Source organism: Papilio polytes, unplaced genomic scaffold (genome assembly GCF_000836215.1).
Source record: "Papilio polytes unplaced genomic scaffold, Ppol_1.0 DF824269.1, whole genome shotgun sequence".
Taxonomy (NCBI): domain Eukaryota; kingdom Metazoa; phylum Arthropoda; class Insecta; order Lepidoptera; family Papilionidae; genus Papilio; species Papilio polytes.
Genome location: NW_013524935.1, coordinates 472,290 through 491,303, shown reverse-complemented (window position 1 = coordinate 491,303; position 19,014 = coordinate 472,290). Strand labels below are relative to the sequence as shown.

Here is a 19,014-nt window from a genome sequence, read left to right as displayed (position 1 = left end):
TGAAATACAGATGGCGCTTTTCTTCGTGTTACCCAATTTTAGGCCGAAGATTGGTCTCTATTTCAGTATGTTACAAAGTACTCTGTGCACTAGGCTGAGGGGCCCTCTTTCGTCTCGCTCTTGAGCTTTGTTGCATCAAATGCGCTCGGGAGAGTTCGGACCGCGTGACTCGCTGTCACGTGTCGGCTCGAGCTTCCCCACCACTCTGCCCCTCACTTCCCCTCCCCCGGGGCCCTTCACCCTCGACTGCCCCCACACTCCCCCAGCTTATCATGTGCAGGCCCCTGCTTCGTAACCGCTGCCTGTCACCCGCGTCTATCACAATGACTGGATTGCACGTTATTTTATTAGTGTTATTTCCTGTTTTCACTTAAAATATCGCTTAAAACGTAAAAAAATACTCCTTAAAAAAGGTATTTTCTTAAATGTCTGAAAATGTTATACGAATGTAGCGGATCGCAGACAGAATGGTGGGAGGTAGAGAAAACCCGTTCGGCGAATGTCCGTCAAAAACGCGCGCCGCCATGCGCAATTATACTAGGCGAGCATAACTTCTCGAGAGCTTACAATTTTCCCCTAGAAACATTCAAAATCCAGTCACTCGTGCAAAATTTACCACTTGAGTTTTGCTTTAAATCGTTTTCTTTCTTACTAAAGAATAAAGATATAATGTTAATTGCAAGATTCAACCTTTTCTAATTGAAAATAATAAATGAAAAAAAAAATAGTAAAAGGCCTGATGGCCTTTGGTAACAATATCTTTTGGACTGAGCGCCTATTTTCCATTAAAAAGTCCAAAAATTGCTACTTATTTTTTTTTATATCTACTATATTTATAACAAAGTACTTTACGCATATATCTCTCAGCTACACCCAACTTTAAATACTGTCAATGTCTTCTTTAGTCATGATCTGAGTCTCAAATACATTATCACCTAGTTAATTGTAAACTGTATACTGAAATTGTCGAGACTATCTGGCTTAGGAGAATTCATATTTTGTTGGTTTCTCTAAATTGTAGAGAATTTGCGCAGGTCAGTAGTTTCTAGTGTAAACCCCCGCGAGCTTGTGACGCACGTTCCGGCCCCACCCCTGTTGCATAACCCTACTGCCTATGTTACCCTGGTAGCGTTTGCGTCAGACAGCTTTAAGCTTCAAAGTTTATTTTCATTATGTAAGTTTTTATTTTTAGTTTACTTACCACATATATTTTAACAATAAAAAATATACTTTTTATGATTTTGTACTATTTATCTGTATTCTAATTTATTTTTAAAAAGCTATTAATTTATAGTCCGTCATATTTAGTCGTTTAGTACACCTATAAAATAAAAACTAAAAATAAATAACATACTAAAATCTACTAATAAAAGAGGTGTGTCCGGAGCGTGGTATACGAAAGTCCGTTCCAAGGTTTTTCGTATCCGTTCATGTGGTTTATTGGATTAAAAAAATACGAAATATAAACAACGGCCATTACGAACATCTAAATGTACATAACATAGTTAGCGGTCACTGTAAAAATAACTAATCTTTCTTACATTCTTCTTTTCTTTCTTTCTTTCTTCATTTCTTTCATATTATAAATGCGAAAGTTTAGATGGATGGATGTTTGTTAGAGTTTGTAGCCTAAACTGTTGAACGGATTTCAATGAAATTTGGCATAGATGTAGAGGGACTGTAAAAACACTTTTGTTTTTTTTGAATTCCACGCGGAGTGTCGAATGTCGGAGTCGCGGGCCAAAGCTAGTTTTATTATAACTGTAAGTTTCCATTGTCCAATTATTTGTATAGATACACATATTTTCTCAAATATACTCGTATACCTAAATAGATTTCTTTTCTATGCAAAGTTAGGATATCTGTCAATGTCATGGGTTCATCAGCCCCGAAACCAAAGCACCTCTAAAACCGAATCATTTTATTCATACGAAACATTTGAATAACGCGGTCACTTACTCCGATCCTATGATCTCCTATTATTTTTTTATTCTCAGTTTTGTTTTGTGAATGAATTGACCTTGGGTTCAGGTAGGACAGGAAAGGTCAAGGGCAATTTGCGCTAGGGTCCTTGGGGAGAGAGTCGGGTTTGTAAATGCTTTCACTAGTTATTATTAAAAGGGATGGTAAGACGAGAATATCGATTTTTGTTCCGTAATAACTCGCCACATTATATTTTTATTTACATTTCTATACTATTATAATAAAGCGTAAACACACACTTCTTTGTTGCCTAAGCAGCAACTACAGCATATTTTTGATTTTTTCTTTTTTTTAATAAAAAGCCCTATACTTCACGCTTTAGGCTATATATTTTCAAGCCTTTAAACTTAGGGGGTAATGATTTTGGATAAAAACCCTGTGCAAAAGAGACCATAAGTTGCTGCCAACACCAAGGAAGTAAGACTGTCAAGGTTTTTCATGTCATATATTGAAATTTGCTATTGATAATTTGACAAATGTAAACAATAAAATAAAACATTCATAATTTCATGCGGATGAAGCCGCACGGGAACAGCTAGTTTTATTATAAATGCCAAAATTTGTATGTTTTGTAGGAGCTGCCTTCTAAACGGCTGAACGTATCTCCATTAAATTTCTCACAGATGTAGAGCATAGTCTGTAAGAACACATTGGCTACTTAGCATTTTTTATTATTTTTTTTAATCCGTCCAGAGTCGAGGGCGACAGCTAGTCAATCTATACAACTAATATTTGCAGCGTTTGTGTGAAATATTTCAAGATCATATTGATTACCCATGATTGCGTATTTGCGTTTCTTATAACGAATTGTGACTGTCCGTCTGCAAATTCGCGGATATTCCGAATTACATCTAAAACAACTGAACGATATTGACAGGAGTTTAACTGGGGTAGCTGATGAGTGCGTAATTAACGTTGATTAATATTTAACCCCTAAATCGAGGGTGATTTTTACTTTTAATAAATTGTTTATTGTCTTAAGCAACCACAAACCTTGATAGGTTTAATACGATCTATTGAGCTGAAACTAAAAATAAGATTGTTATGTAAAATATTCACTTCTGTAATACAAAAAGAAAGCAAGTTCGGTCAACGCTCGGCGGCCAATATTAGCTGGGTCGCACGGAGGACGAATTTTCTATCATTGTATTTTAAACATACGTTTTATACTAAATAAACCATCGAAAATATATCTCTTACGTAAACGACTTATGGATCGATCGTTGTCGTAAATTATTATTTCAAGTCTACATTTGATAGGTGTATTTCATATTACATTTATTAATTTCTCTATTTTTCTAATAGCAAGATTTTGTACGCTGTTCTCTCGACCAGCTGATTGTCAATGTTATAAAACGTAAAATTGAGGCAGACGTTCTGACGTCATGTCATCGCGCGACACGCCTCCATTGCCCTCTCTTTCTAAAGGCCGTGTTTATAAATTGTTTTGGTAACCGGTTTAGCATGCTTTACAATTACCTAATATGTGATATTAAGTCTTATTACCAACGCATAAGGTTTAAGATTACAAAAAAAGTTATCTTGACAGCGTGGCTGTCGTCATGTTGCTATCTCACACTTGGCATATACCCGTTTCGTTCACAACATAAAGTTAACTACTGATCGTTTATGCTCGCCTGGTACTTTACCGCCAGGGATTGCAGCCGCGGACGAGCGTTTGACACGGGTTTGACAAGTGCTGACCGCGGTAATGTGAGCGTGAGAGAGCCTATTCGCGAATTATTCTCATGAAAACGCATATTGAGCATCGTTGCGTCTCAAACGGAAAGGTTGTTCTGACGTGTGGTCGTTTGTTTACAGAGGAGGAACCGAAGTCGCCGTTGTCGGTGCGAGTGGTGACCGGAGTAGCGGTGCCGGCGCGCAGCAACGGCGTGGTGCGCCCGACGACGCCGGTGCTCCCCGTCGCCGCCCCACTCCCTGCCCCCGCCCCCGCGCCTGCCATCATCGTCTCCGACCCACCGCCCGCGCCCGCTGTGATCCCCCCAGCGCCGGCTGTCATCCCCCCTGCGCCCCTCCTCGATTTCGTACAAGAACATTCCAGGGCGCGCACTATGAGCAACAGTCATGGGTAAGCTCTACCGTTTCATGTTCTCCTAGTACTTGCGACGTTCAAAACAGCTGGGGCATTCGAGCGCCGATAGAGCGCCGTTTTTGCCACGACGAGTATTTACGCCTCAGAATTCACTGGTTGATTCTTTTATAACCAGTTCTTTTTTTAGCCAATGTTTATGATACTTTTGTCTCGCACAAAAGTATTATAAACATCATACTCCGACGTCCAAAGAGGTCGTCAGAGTAACAGCAAAAACATGAGATTGACTTTCGTAGTAACTTTTTACGTGAAGACATGGAAGCAATCCTTGTAATTCAGATCAGTCGGATTTCCTTTAGAAATTAGTCCAAAAAACCTTTGCCTTAATTTTGTTCCTAAAGCAGTATTTAATAAACGCTCAAAGCTAAAAATATAAACGGACTAATATGACTTTTGTACGTATGGTAGGTAACTCTACCTGCGTAGTAACAATAATAAACGAGTGTATCCTTAGAATTGATTAGATAGATCTGGAACATGGAGGGACTTAATAGAAATAAATGTAAAAGAAATGGAAAGGGGTCACAATGGTATAATAAGTTTATCCTTGCCAGCGTCCCGGCGATATGATGTCAGTACATTGCATTTGATTTATTTATTGTCATCATCCGATTGCTGCCAAGGTTTGGATATTAACGAAACCGTATTGAATATTAATACGATTTGCCGTGTTATTATTCATCAGTGGACAGATGGGGCCTTGCTTGCTGCATGCATCATTAATGCAGCGATATGCGTATACAAGTTTATGCCTTCGTCTGTAATACCTTGCACTCATATGAGGAGTTTTTTGTCCGTGTAACAAAAGAGAAAAGATAATAGAAATGAGAATTTAAATTGAAAGTAAACTTTTTGAACAATTTTTATTATTTCTATTTGATTTATCTGTCCATTTTGTTTTACTCCTGTACATATCCGGTAAAATTTTTTAAAAAATTTCCCTTTGTTATTGCCATATTCTAGTAGTCTACTCTCAACTCTTCCTAAACATAGTTTCATTTGTCTATAGGCTGCCGCAAATCCCATCACCTCCTTTAGTAAGCAGCAGCGGCAGTGGCAGTGGCAGCAGTGGGTGCACGCCAAGAGCCGGCACTCGGGAGGTCCACAACAAGCTCGAGAAGAACAGACGCGCACATCTCAAGGAGTGCTTTGAACTGCTCAAGAGACAGTTGCCAGCGACATCAGATGATAAGAAGACTTCCAACCTGTCAATATTAGGCTCAGCCATCCGGTATATACAGGTAAATAATAATTTTACGTCATAAAGAATCCGTCGGTTTTCGGTTGACTGTCTTTTTGAGTTATTGCAATTATTAATAAATCACTAGGAGCGCAGAACACTTGAAGAGATGTAATATATTTTGCAATGTTTTCTTATCACGTTGTTTAGTCTCATGACTAGGCTCTTTTGTCAGTAAAAGTGTTACAGCCTTTATCAAGATTCCCTGGGCATTGTTCACAGGTACTGCGACGCAAAGAGCGCGAATGCGAACATGAGATGGAGAGATTAGCTCGCGAAAAGATCGCCGCGCAACAACGGCTCGCTGCTTTGAGGCGGGAAGTCTCCGTAAGAAGCAGCAGCGTGCGGCCCCGTAACATAGGTAACTTACGCGTGTGATATGCTCTCCTGGTACACTTTAGTTAAAGTTATTTTGCTTTCGATTGTATTGTCATTGTCATTAGGTCGATTCCATACATAATGAAGTTATTGGACTTTTTTCCTTAAGCTAAATTAAGTTATAAGACGAATGTAGCTAGTTTTTTTGCGACTTATGTTTGCCTTGATATTTTGTATAGAACGATTAGTGATTACATAACGTGTACACGTGTCGTAGAGTGGAGTGACCTTTTGTGTCCTCTCGTCACTTTTAATTTAGAATAATTTACCTCTCTTTGTGACGTTATATCTGTTTTAATTTGCCTTATAGTTTATCAAGTTCGAATTCGAACGCAAGGGAAATGAATGTTTTATAACTATGGAAACGCTTCTATTATTTCAGATGGAATAGATGAGAAAGACACCATTGCTAATGATCAAGTTTTAGGAATACCAGTTAGTGTAAGTGGTAATTATTTTTGCATAAAGTTACTTAAGTAATAGTACAATAAATTAATGAAAGATAATTAAATTCTAGATAACGTCATCTCCGCCACGATCCGCGTCACAAATGGATTCATCACCCCCCCGCACCCTAAACTTAAGTACGAAGTTGCGCGCGCTGCCTATACAAATCACGCCAACCACTTCACAGGTATGCTCGCCTGGTACTACGTTAGAAATTAGAGCTGACCTAATCGGGGATTAGGATTTACACACAAAATGGCCGCCCGTTCCATTTTACGCGTTCCAATTTACCTTATGACGATTGTTTATTATTCAAGATATTTGATTTATAGTAATAATGTAGTAAGTTGTTTTGGAAATATGTAAATATATGATTTAATTAAATTTACAGGTGGTGAGAACTTCGTATGGATCTCGACATCACAACACTTTAACTTTAACCACACTCGGTCCAGCCGAAACAAATACGCAGGTAATTTTAACGAGTGATTTGTGATAAATAGAATATCATCCCATACTGAATCATTGTTATAAAATAAATATTGAAAAAAGTGCATAACATATATTTTTTTTCTAGAATGGACAAGTAATGGAGAATGGTGTCACCAACACGCTTAGCACCTTAGTACATCCTGCTCAAATACATCTTCCTCTTTCTCAGGTGAGCATCTTATAAAGAACCTTTAAAAAAAATAATGGATTAGTAATATTGCATTGGTATTGTTTTAAATTTCTAAGTAGGATAATAATGTTTTTATACATGTGTATAACAGTGGAAACTCAGGAATCAATGTTGCATTCCAGGTGGTGGTCGCACCCGCAGCGCTGCAGCTGCTGTCAGCGAGCGGCGGACTGCGCGTGCTTCAGGCGCCCGCAGTGCATACTAATGGTAAGTTATGTTGTCCTAGTACAATTATATTAAAACAATAACAAATATCACGGTTGACAAATTCCGTCAAATTGACTTTGTCAATTTTGTGACTATGTGACAAAGACATTTGAATAATATATAGACCAGGCAGAGTAAATAAAATTTTCTCATCGGTACTTTCTCTGAAAGGTACCAAAGTTGAGAATACACATCGTGTCCTTGGTTTATAAAATTAAAATAAGCTCCATCTATTGTTATAAAATAAACTAAACAGTGTTACAAAGTAAAAATGTTTAAATATCAATTATTGACACTTATTGGCAATTAATTTAAATGTAATTAATGATATTGACATGTGGTATTGATTATCTATTAAGATAGCGTAAGTGAAGATTACGTGAAAAATGTTTCAAATGTCAACTACGTCTCCTCTATATATTTGAATCTCTTTGTATTGTGATCTTTGATAAAAATTTATGACTTAGCCTATATTTGTTAAAGAGATATTTTCGTAAATTAATTTTTAAAATATTCTTTGCACTTTAAACCTATAAGAATTTTGATCTTCTGCAGGCGTCGTGAATACTGAAAACAGCAGGATAACAAAAGAAAATGGATTGGTGTCCTCAGCACCGGTTTCAACAGGTAAACACGAAATTAAACCTTACTAATATTATAATGAATGAATGGACGTTTATGTTAAACTTTGTAGCCCTAACTGCTGAACGGTTCTCGATAAAATTTGTCAAACATGTAGAGGATTGTCTGGAAAAACACATAGACTACTTGCTTTTGCTTTTTTAATCTCACGCGGGCGGAGTCGCGGGCGAAAACTAGTAATACATATTTATTCAAATAGAAATTGTTTAAATTACTAGCATTTCGCCCGTGAACAGCGGAACATATCGAGAACATTCGGTTTAATTTTTTTTTAATATTTGCAGAAGGTGGTAGCGTGGTGGTAAGCGGATTGACGCCGCTAGTGATGTCCCAGTCCGGCACGCACCTCCTGCAGACCCACACGCTCACACACAAGGTTAATTCAAAATTAAAAGAAAATCTAATAGTCTTTTGAGTAACAAATGGAAAATAATTCTGTAATTGTACAGTCTGGGAATCTGGCGGTGTTCCAACTCAAAAGCTACAGACGTTTTAACATTTTTAACGAGACATGAAACAAAAACCAATACAACGATTATAATAATAATTAGTTATTTTTAGAAAGAGACGGAGTTTGTCTCGTTGCAATGAACAATGTAATTTTTCTAATAATGGAACACTGCGGATTTCCTTGACTGTACTTATAATTTATTCAAAAAACATAGATAAGTAAATACACAAGTAAATTGTATATTTTGTGATAAAGTCCCGCAAAAACACAATAACCTGTCATGGCTGCTGCACTGACGTCACGCCGTGCAGAGTAGAAACGTATCGCTGTATTTTGTTGTGGTACTGAATTCTGAATTGTAGTACTGATTTTTGTACTGTGAAATATCAACAATAATAGCGCAATGACGTCACGATGTCAGACTAGTGTTTCGATTCGCGTTACTGAATGTCTTGGACGATTTTAATATCTAAAAATATTAATCTTAAATACTCTGGGCATAGAATATTTGAGTCATTGATATTTTTTATGTTTTAGATGGTAGAAACTCAAGTGGTGAAAGGCAGTGGCAGTGTGGCGCCTATGACGGTCAGTACGCAGTACCTGAGTTCGACTACCATCGTGAAGCCAGTGGTCGTGGTGTCCAGCGCCCACTCGCCGCCCGCGCCCTCCACGTGAAGGTGTCTCCTGTACGAAACCGTCCTACGCCTTATTATCGCCTGGTACTTCTTCATTATGTTGCTAAGTTTTTCAAAGAAGAGACAGACAGTTTTTATAATCCAAGCGCTTTCTAGAAGATTCTTTTACAATCCAGAAACAAGCAGTTTTCGTTAACAGTAGATAGAGAAATATTTTCCTCATAAATTTATGCTTCATCAAGACATTTCGTCCGTGGTTGGTTGAACGCATACAATGTATTAATGTCCTGTTCATGTTTAATAGAATAACTTGTACTGCCAATGAGAGCAATAATGATGACGTCATACTTATTACGTCACGAACTCGAGAAGTCACCTACTACCTCAGATGGATGCGGTAACCATTCCTTAATCAGACATCAGAATGCTTGCAAGAGACAGCATCTCGATTATCGTCTTATGTTAAGACCGTTTGGATGTTTTAGTTACACATATTTCGTACTGTTTATATGGGACAGTTATAGGAAAGTGACAAATCATGGACACTATGTGCCGAACTGTTGAAACTTCAAGTGTACACTTCATTTTATATTTTTCTACAGATAAATTCCACAATGTGATTGTATACAATAATGTAAACGGGATGAATGTAAAATATTATTTAATATTTATTTATTAATGTCGATAGATATAGGGAGCAAAATTATATATTATATTAAAATGACGGAAGAATTTGGAATTCTTTAGTAGAAATCTAACAATCAAAGAAATTATATTGATTTACAAATCAGAGAAGGGGTTTTAATGTTACTCCAATATTTTATTCATGTGGTAAATCAAATATATTTGTTTTATTAACACATCTTAACTAATCAATTTTAAACTTCGAGCTGTGTTTTTAATTTCAGTTTGAATCTGTATAGCCTAACCCAGAACATAAAAATCTTATTTTCTATTTATGTACGGGAAGATAGTTCCATATTCGTCCGCAATATGTCGAGGGTTATATTTCCGGTCAGGCTATATTAATGATTTCCTAATTGTTATTTCACTTTAAGCCATTATGTACTGGATTTGAAACTAAATAAAGCTGGCTATAGACGTTCAGTTCTGACAGTTTTAACTGAACAGTTCTACTCTTCTTTTAGAGTTTCTATAAAAGAAGAGAAGGTTCAGTTAAAACTGTCAGAACTGAAAACGTAGCGAGCTTAACCATTCCAAAAGGGGATATAATTGTAATTAGTGGGATGTTATTGCGCCTAAAAATCTATCCACTCTGAAAACTTTAGATTTAACCGAAAATGTTTGTAACAAGAAAATTGTTTATTTTTTCTATATTTATCTGTGATGTGTGCAGTTAGCTGTAGTACTGGAACTTCTGTACAAAGACGTCTTTAGGTGTTGTCAATTTCTAATAATAATCGTGTGTTTTAAAGTCAATAAATTGTAATTTAGCTGTTAAATTAAAAATTATGTGGCTTATACGTGTCGCGGAAGCGGGAAAATTTTAAAAAAGTTAGCATGTGATATGAGCTGGTGTACCAGGAGACCAGAAGTTGTATGTCATGCATTCAGACGCTATCACTTTCTCAAGTGGAACTGATGGTAGATGGTCAGGTGCTTTTCTGTTCTCCGGGTCTGGTGTGGGCCGAGCGGCCGTCCTCAAAGTGTGCCTACCTGATTTTTTAAATTGTAAAAAATTCAGTCAAGCTAATCAGAATTTCTACTCGAGCTATTTATTATTTTTTATTGCATTTTCCGATTAGAATTTTGTACATCTTTTGGTAACTCATTTTATACTGTGACTTTAAAGACAAGCTTGGCTGAATGGAGTTTGTAATTATAAAATTAAGATCTTGTATACTTAAGAGTTATAAAATTTACTGTAGCTCCGTTTGTTTCAGCAATTGTTAAGTTTGCAGTCTTACGCGTTATCTTGTTAACCACGTTATGAAGTACAATCAGAGAATTTGGCGGTGTTCCACTTTCGATGCTAAAGTCGTTTTAACCCTTTTACGCATTGAGACGATGACCAATAGGAATTTAAATGTGTCTATATGAAAAAAGTCGGTTAGTGGTACATTTTTTACTACCCAGTCACTGTTACCGAATTAGTTATGGTAGAGGCGGAGTTTGTCTCGTTACCAAGGAACAAGGCAATTTATCTAGAAGTGGCACACCGCGGATTAACGCGACTGTACATAAGTGTTCTTTAAAGCAATATGTGCCAATATAGTTGGTAAATTGTTTTCAAAAATAAAGAGTTGTGTGTAGTTTTTGAGTCTTTTCGGTTGTACGCATTTCTCTTACGAGCTTTAACTCCCATTATTTTGAACATTTCAAATTATTTTTAACTATTCCCCTTGTGCAATAAGAAAATCTAGGCTCCAAAGTGATTATTCCTGATTATTATTAGTTCCTGATGTCTGTATATTTTATTATTTATTTATTTTTATAATTTATTATCCATATGACATTTAAGAATTGGCAAATCGTCTTCTAAAATTTTATACGATTGTTCTAGGAGACTGCAAAATAGCCTTTTAGTTTATAATGTACTAGGAAATTATAAAAATCATGTATTGAACTTTCCATAGGTGAAGTACTTAAGATCTCAGGTTAATTAATATGTTGGAGAATCATAAATATTTATCAAACCTTTTGCAATTTAAGTTTTTACTCCTTCGCCTAGTTGAAGTAATTTTCTGCTACTGTCAAATAATAAAGTTTATTTATTTATGAAACTTTATTATGCATATTATTTAATCTGAGGTTAAAATTTCTACAAAACTTTTTGTAAATTATATTTTTATACTGTAACGCACAATTACTCATTGTATTTGAAAGACTATCTATAAATGGAGGTAGCGTTTGTACATCGATCCTTTTGTTTGAACGGCTCTATCAGCTACCTCATTAGACAAGCAATGGCTTTTTCGCTAAGCGATAATATCGACCTTATTTCGCAATAGATACTCTTCGTGTTTATTATCTCCTAGTAACAATTTGTACTATGTTTACATAGTTTCTGGCTGTGGTTAGCTCTCCTCATTTGTGTTTTTAATTTTTAATATCATTTCTATGTATAATAAATAAATATATTTCAAATCAGTCATTAAGTTTTGTTTCAAGATAAAAAAACAGTATTTTTTTGATCCTCTGAAGTGTATATTTTGTCACTTTGCCTATATATAAATAATTATTAATTATTAATATAGTTCGAATAAAAAAATTGTAAAATAATATAAAGAGAAAAAATTATTTTAATTGTAATATTATTGCGAAGCGAAAATGCTCATGTAAATATAAATTACGTAGTGTATAAAGTTCTATTATGTTAGAAATACAGGAAATTGCATATTTATTGCCGCAGTTTTATTTTACCCAAGTAGATTATTAAGAAATTATATATTTTTTTTTCAAATAAGCAAACGTACTGGAAATAAAAAAAAAAATTATCAAAATCGCTCCATTAGCGGCGAAGTTATGCCGTAACACACATAAAAAAATGAAAAAAAAAACATACAGACGACTTGAGTCTACTTTTGTGAAGTCAGTCAAAAATAAAATCGAAATATCTTTCTAAATTTCGTTTATCTTTCAAGATTCAATACCACTCTTCGTTAAAAAAAAAACTTTAAATCAGTTCAGTCGTACGCGCTACAGGGGGTTCACGGATTAGTCATACAAATTCCCTAAATTACCCTACATTTTCGTCGCCAACCGATAATCTGGCTAGGTCTGGGGAGGGGCATTATCTGCGATAACTTGTAATTGGCCTTCAGTTTTTTGTTTGTTTTTTTTTTTTTAAAGTTATCCATAATTAATAAAATTGTATGGTTTTATTCGAAGTTGTTTTGATGTCTACATTTTTGTATTCTCTAGATGTGGGGGTCATCTTCCCCCTATATCCCTCCCACTGTCGACGACAGTTTACCTAAGTCGGTTAATAAAACTAACTAGACTTGACGCTACCCCAGTGATACGGGCCCGCCATTTCCTTAGTTTATCTTTCCCAATTTTACGATGTCTTAAGTTTATGGTTATATCTTAAGTAATTAAGAGTTGCTTGAACCGCCTCTATGTTAGTTAATTATTAGATAATTTTTATTTGCTACTAGCTTTTGCCCGCGACTCGGTGCGCGTGGAATAGGGAATATGCATGTATTTTTTTTCTTTTTTAAACGATTCTACTTGTTATAAAATAACCAGAAAAAAAATTGACGCAAAAATATTCAGTCATTGAGCTAAAAATAAAAAAATAAAATTACGACCATTTTCGAGCGACTAAAACGCGACCAGAGTTGACATGAGACAATTGACGTCAATCGTCTTATTCCATTCATAACATACGCTCAGATGTAACTTCGATGTAAAAAACAACAAAGTATCTCAAGGTCAAAAAGTCAAAAATCGATTCATTTTTATTATTCCTGGTACAAATAAGTGGTAATTAATAATACTTTTCTTTAATTTTTTATTTTAAAGTTGGTTTTGATATCGTGTTTACAGTAAAAGACTTCAAGAGTATATTTCTATATAAACTAATGTAAATGAACTGTGTATTGTCAACACAGCGACGCCATATTAGATAAGCCACTTGTTTCGACCAATAGTGTGCGTTTTAGAACTTAGCGAGGGAATTTTAAAAAAGACACTTTTTAATGATTAAATTTTGCTACTAAATCACATTGTATTTAAAAAAATCTTTGCAGGAATATTTTAATAGTTATAAAGTATACTTTAAAAAGGTTTGGTACAATTTGGCGTCATATGCATGTTGCCTATTAAATATAACAAAAGTAAGTAGTGTGTCTTCTTGCAGATTATCCTCTACATCTATGCCAAATTTCATCGAGATCCGTTCAGCAGTTTAGGCTACTCTAATACATCCGTACATCTAAGCTTTTGCATTTATAATATTAGTAAGATTTTCATATACAGTTTGTTTGATAATGGTAACTGAATATGTAACATGTATTGTGTATTTGTAAAAAAATGTAAAGGCTTGTAAAAACCAAAAGTAAAGTTCAATAGAAAATAAACGATAAAACAAAACTTCAGATTGAAACAAGATTTTATATCGAACCTTGAATTTTTTTAATCTTACTTGTGAGATATTATAACTCATTTCTGAATGTTTCCTTTCTATGCATGTGTCTCGCTTTTTCTTTAACTTCCGCCTCTTGCTTTTTAGATAGTCTTGTGTAAGTGTGCTCTTAAATAATAAAACTTATTAATTGATTAAGTTGTTTAAATCAAATATAAAAATACTGTATAAGAATTACCAATTTTAATAAGAACTTAGTACAAGATATAACAAAATAATATTTTAAATACATAGTAAGGCTTAACTATTACGTAAACAGAAGGCAAAATGCATAATTTGCATGCACTTTAGTACTTTACTGATTATTTCATTCACAAACGGATATGCGTAATTTGTACCTTTACTTTTTGCATTTGAATATTTTAACATAACATTTTAAAAAAGGCCCAGACTATTTCCTTCAAAAATTAAAAAAAAATTTAAGTTCCCGGTTTTAAATGCTGTAATACACAAAATTATTTTAGGACAATTTTTATATAGTACATTGGTTTATGTCTGTACTAGCTTTTGCCCGCAACTCCGTCCGCGTGGAGTTCAAAAAGACAAAAGTGAGTAGAGTATGTGTTCTTCCAGACTATCCTCTACGTCTATGCTAAATTTCATCGAGATCAGCTCAGCCGTTTAGGCTACAAACTCTAACAAACATCCATCACTCTAAACTTTCGCATTTATAATATTAGTAAGATTAGAACAAATTCTTTTTTCTATCTTATTCTTATTCTTATTTTTTTTCATAAATAATACCGAAACGCCGTAAGCGTAAGTTTTTAATAATTAAAGTATAAAAATATTTTTCCTGCTGTTTTCGATGCCCACGATACAGGCATTGCCTAGTGTGGGCATCACCAGATCAACGCATTTTAACCACAATTTGTATTTATCTTTTAATTGGTTATAACTTTTATTGTTAATTGTTAATCTGTTATTTGTCAATAAATTTCAATTTCAATAGTTAGTGAAAACCGACGATATATGAATCACAATATTTTTGATTATCAGTAAATATTCGAAGGTGTTCATATAATAGACATTTTCCGGCAAACAACGGAACCTTGTATATCCGTTTAGATAAGATTGTAATCATCGCAAAAATAACATAAAAGAATTTAACATTTCCTTATTTACAATTTAATTAGGTTTTAAATCCAAATACATGATAACAGGAAAAGTTACGTTTATTTCTTAATATTATATTACATCAGTATTATGTTGAATTATTTGAAAATCCCTAGAACAAATAGCTATTTGTCTATATTTTGACCTCAGTAACTTTACATAATCGTAAAAAGTTTGGCGTAACGAAGAGGATAATTCTAGAAGCGTTATGATTTAATCCGTATTATAACAAACTAGCTTTTACCGGCGACTACGTCCGCGTGAAATTTAAAAATAATAAAGAAATGAAATAATATAACCTATGTTTTTGTTTTGTTTATAAGTTCAGAGGGTATTAGTTTTTGAGCCTATTCATTACAATCAAAGTTTTCCTCTTTATAATATTAATATAGACAAGGGTTTTTTTTTACAGAAGGGGGCAAACGAGCGGCAGGAACACAGAGGTGGTCAACAACGCCCATTGACATTTGCAACACCAGAGGAACTACAGATGCGTTGCCGGCCTTTCAGAAAACTGTAGGTCCCGCAATCGTTAGCATACATCTGGAATTCATCATTTCGAAGATTTACTAATGCTCAGGACGATTATAACTAGCGTAAGATAGCAGGTGCTGAGCTAGTTGTACTAAAAATCATAAATTAATGTCCTAGTATTATTTGTAAAAACGCAAAACTTCAAGGTTTGCGTTATCGATTCGTCAACGTTTTTAGTTTGCACATCCTTTATCAGGAAGTAGGAGTAATGAACCTTGTCGGTCATAAACTATAAAAACACATGTGTGTGTTTACCCTATGACAGGTCCTCGTTTCCTCTATAAAAAACAAGCGCATCGTTTCCTCGCCGCAGACATTCACGTGCTTTCTAATTGCCTGGTACTTTTCAACTGAAATAAAAAAAATGTTGGTACATTTAACTTTTTTACTTCTGTCACTTTCTGGTCTAGATTTAGTGCCGTTAAGTAAAGACGTAGATATATCATTACCTGATGATCTAGACCACAATAATATAGATGGAGATGGAGAGGATATAGATTTGTCTAGTTTAGGACCAGAATCTTATGGTACGCCGAACAATGACAGTGGTAAGTAAATTATTTCTTCAACATTCATCACAGTTTAAAAACCCTGATAAATGACTTATGACTGCTACTTATGTTAAATTTTCTTCAAACAAAATTTATCTTTACATATTTTGAAATTATTACTCTAACCACGTGATCTCAAAACCTTAGCAGATAAAAGTTATCTCTTAGTTAAGATTTGTCCCAACTCATTTCTTGTTTAAGGCGATGCCCTATCGACATGGTCGGAGTCATCGTTAATGAATCCTGAGGAGATGGGCAGTTACGGTCAAGGGGACATCCTGATGCCGCCGCACCACGCCCGCAACGGCATGAAGGACAAGACTTCGCGCTGGCCAAACGGCATCATACCTTACTCTATCGACGGACATTTCAGTAAGAAAATATACGATTTTAATAATTAACTTTAAATAATCAAACATATAAAATATCTTGATTGATGAATGGTATAGCTCAAGAACAGAGGGATACCATCATGAGAGCAATCGCCGATTATCACCGTTTGACGTGTCTGAGATTCGTACCATACAACGGACAAGCGGACTACATCTCTATAACTAGTGCGAATACAGGCTGCTGGTCTAGTGTAGGAAGAATCGGTAAGTTACCTCCAATGATAGTTACTACAAGCAAGTGGTCTTTGTTAACTGAGATCCTTAAACTCGAGGAATAGTGCCACTGTTGACCAGCTAGCGGTAATTTCAGAAATGTCATTTGATATTCATAATGCAATTAAATTGAAAAGTTGTAATAGTTCTAATGGTGATAATTTAACAATTTTAAAGTGGGGAGAGTATTTTATTTTTATAAGATAAGGGGACAAACGAGCAGCCGGAACATCGAGATGTTCTTCGACGACCATGGACATCCACAATAGCAAAGAAACAATGCATTGCTGGCCTTTGATAAGGTGATATTTTAGCTTCTTGAAGGACCCTTAGTGTATTTCTTTCACTGCAGGGCGTCGTCAGGAAGTGAACCTGCAGATCCCAGGTTGCCTGTCCAAGAAGGGTACCGTGCTGCATGAAATCCTGCACGCAGTTGGCTTCACGCACGAACAGAGCCGGCCGGAGAGAGATGATTATGTTACTATTAATTATAATAACATTAAACCTGGTAAGCTGGATTCTTATTAAAAAGGCATGAAAGTAACTATAGAAGACAATGAATCGTACTTCCAATGCAAGCAAGCAAAAAACTTCGATATTCATTACGTAGCTCTCCAAAATAGTTACTAAATTCTATCTTAAAGGCTTACAATATATAAATAGTGGATTTGAGTCAATGATAATTTTGTAAACTGTTAAATAGATGATTCAAATATACAGCTATGTTGCAACCGCTGTAAAAATGAGCACGCTTGTTGTGGAGTAGCACTTACACTTTCAGCTTTACTTAAAAGAGCCAAGTGGCAATCAGGGTACACCGAGCGCTAGAGTTCAGACGTCTTAAATTTCCCTCTTAGCACCCTCTTAGAGTTATGAGATGCAAAGTTTTTGCTTAAAGCATTTTTATGTTGCAAGGAAGATGCTTATGTAGAGAAAGCGTTTATTTTCCGTAGAAGATAGCTAGGAATGATGAGAGGAAGAGATGAGATAAACAAAAATGTATTAGATTTAATGTAGATGGCAACAAAGGTAGAGGAAGACCGAAGAAAGTGAATTAAATGTGTGGAAGAAGATATACGTAATAGAGTGAATTTAGCAATGACGGTTCATAGAGATGTATGGAAGTACATGCCGACCCTCCGAAGGGACAAGGGCAGGTTGATGATGATAAGATAGCTACTGATAGATAGGTAGATTCCAAGGAAGAAATATTTTCTTTTATTTGTTTTCATGTTAAGGATTGGCAACTCAGTTTAACATATTGTCAAGTTTTCTTTAAGACATTGTCAATGCGATGTTTTAAGTACTTTTTACTGCACATCTGTATTATATTGCAGGTTCTGAGAACAATTTCAAGAAGTCCGATACTTCTTACACCACTGGTTACGGCGTCTCCTACGACTATAACAGTGTAATGCATTACTCTGAGTACGCCTTTTCCAGGAACTCAAAGAAAACCATCGAACCTAAGGTATGGTACTTTTTTTAATTACACTAAACGTCTAAGGAATTTGAGAGAAATAAGCGCTTTTGAGTATAAATTGTAGCAAATTTCAAACAAGAGTATGTTAATTTTGATTTAACTAGAGAATTTTAATATTAAGAATATGTAACTTAACTAATTCACCTCTGAAATATAATGTTTACTATGATAAGCCATTACTTGTGAGACAGGTTGGAGGAATGAAACTAGGGCAGCGGGATGGTCTAAGCCGAGGCGACGTCAGGAAAGTAAACGCTATGTACAACTGTAAGAAACAGTAAGTGTACCGTAATAAATAATAAATAAAAAGTAAAGAGCTCGTAGTATATTAGACCTCTGTTCTAAAAATGTCTCAATTTTAATTACAATGCAAAAATGACGTATGTCTGCCGATCGTTGGCTCTCTGTCTATAAGTGAAACATTTGCGTAACTTATGAAACTGAAAGATAGGGATAAATATATTTACATTATTTCAGTTTAATAAGACTAGATTTATTTTTAATAGTGATTATTTCTACAGGGAACCCCAAACTGGTTGGCTGTCGGAAATATGGCAAAACATTTTTGGTGGTAACGACAGAAAACTAGAGTAGAAAGGGACAGAAATTTTAAGAATAAAGTGAAGATCTGCAATGTAGAATAAACTAGTCTTATAAGTGTATTTAATTTTTGTTATGTGAAATAATTTAATAAATGTGCCTTACAAACTGTTGTTGTTTTTGTTTTAAAGGATTTTTTCCTAGAAAACCGACTTCCAAACAAAATACACTAAAAACAAAACAAAATGCACTAAAAACAAAACAAAATATTCTCAAAAAAACAGTACACTAAAA

At 35.0% G+C, this 19,014-nt stretch overlaps 2 protein-coding genes across 5 annotated transcripts in view; both read left to right on the top strand.

The window, feature by feature from the left end:
• The window catches only part of LOC106107682 (max-binding protein MNT-like), a 33,550-nt gene extending 21,658 nt beyond the window's left edge, over positions 1 to 11,892 (top strand). For all 4 annotated transcript variants that reach the window (XM_013288681.1, XM_013288674.1, XM_013288666.1 and 1 more), the window contains 11 exons: positions 3,805 to 4,072; positions 5,106 to 5,337; positions 5,559 to 5,697; positions 6,097 to 6,155; positions 6,232 to 6,348; positions 6,553 to 6,633; positions 6,739 to 6,822; positions 6,966 to 7,050; positions 7,606 to 7,677; positions 7,977 to 8,068; positions 8,681 to 11,892. In XM_013288681.1, coding sequence (XP_013144135.1) covers positions 3,805 to 4,072; positions 5,106 to 5,337; positions 5,559 to 5,697; positions 6,097 to 6,155; positions 6,232 to 6,348; positions 6,553 to 6,633; positions 6,739 to 6,822; positions 6,966 to 7,050; positions 7,606 to 7,677; positions 7,977 to 8,068; positions 8,681 to 8,821 — 1,370 coding nt within the window. In that variant the 3' untranslated portion in view covers positions 8,822 to 11,892. The remainder of the gene's footprint in view (positions 1 to 3,804; positions 4,073 to 5,105; positions 5,338 to 5,558; positions 5,698 to 6,096; positions 6,156 to 6,231; positions 6,349 to 6,552; positions 6,634 to 6,738; positions 6,823 to 6,965; positions 7,051 to 7,605; positions 7,678 to 7,976; positions 8,069 to 8,680) is intronic.
• Positions 11,893 to 15,509: 3,617 nt separating this feature from the next.
• LOC106106902 (zinc metalloproteinase nas-7-like) lies at positions 15,510 to 18,875 on the top strand. The gene is made up of 7 exons (XM_013287564.1): positions 15,510 to 16,089; positions 16,294 to 16,464; positions 16,542 to 16,688; positions 17,050 to 17,205; positions 18,035 to 18,168; positions 18,372 to 18,457; positions 18,702 to 18,875. The coding sequence occupies exons 1-7, from the start codon at positions 15,906 to 15,908 to the stop codon at positions 18,772 to 18,774; spliced, it is 951 nt and encodes a 316-aa protein (XP_013143018.1). The 5' UTR covers positions 15,510 to 15,905; the 3' UTR covers positions 18,775 to 18,875.
• The last annotated feature ends 139 nt before the right edge of the window (positions 18,876 to 19,014 follow it).

Bases quoted from the DNA above. Each gene is read 5' to 3' on its own strand.
- LOC106106902 (XM_013287564.1), top strand. From the start codon at position 15,906: ATGTTGGTACATTTAACTTTTTTACTTCTGTCACTTTCTGGTCTAGAT. The intron at 16,090-16,293 runs GTAAGTAAATTA...TTCTTGTTTAAG, and splicing joins TACGCCGAACAATGACAGTG to GCGATGCCCTATCGACATGG. The intron at 16,465-16,541 runs GTAAGAAAATAT...TGAATGGTATAG, and splicing joins CTCTATCGACGGACATTTCA to CTCAAGAACAGAGGGATACC.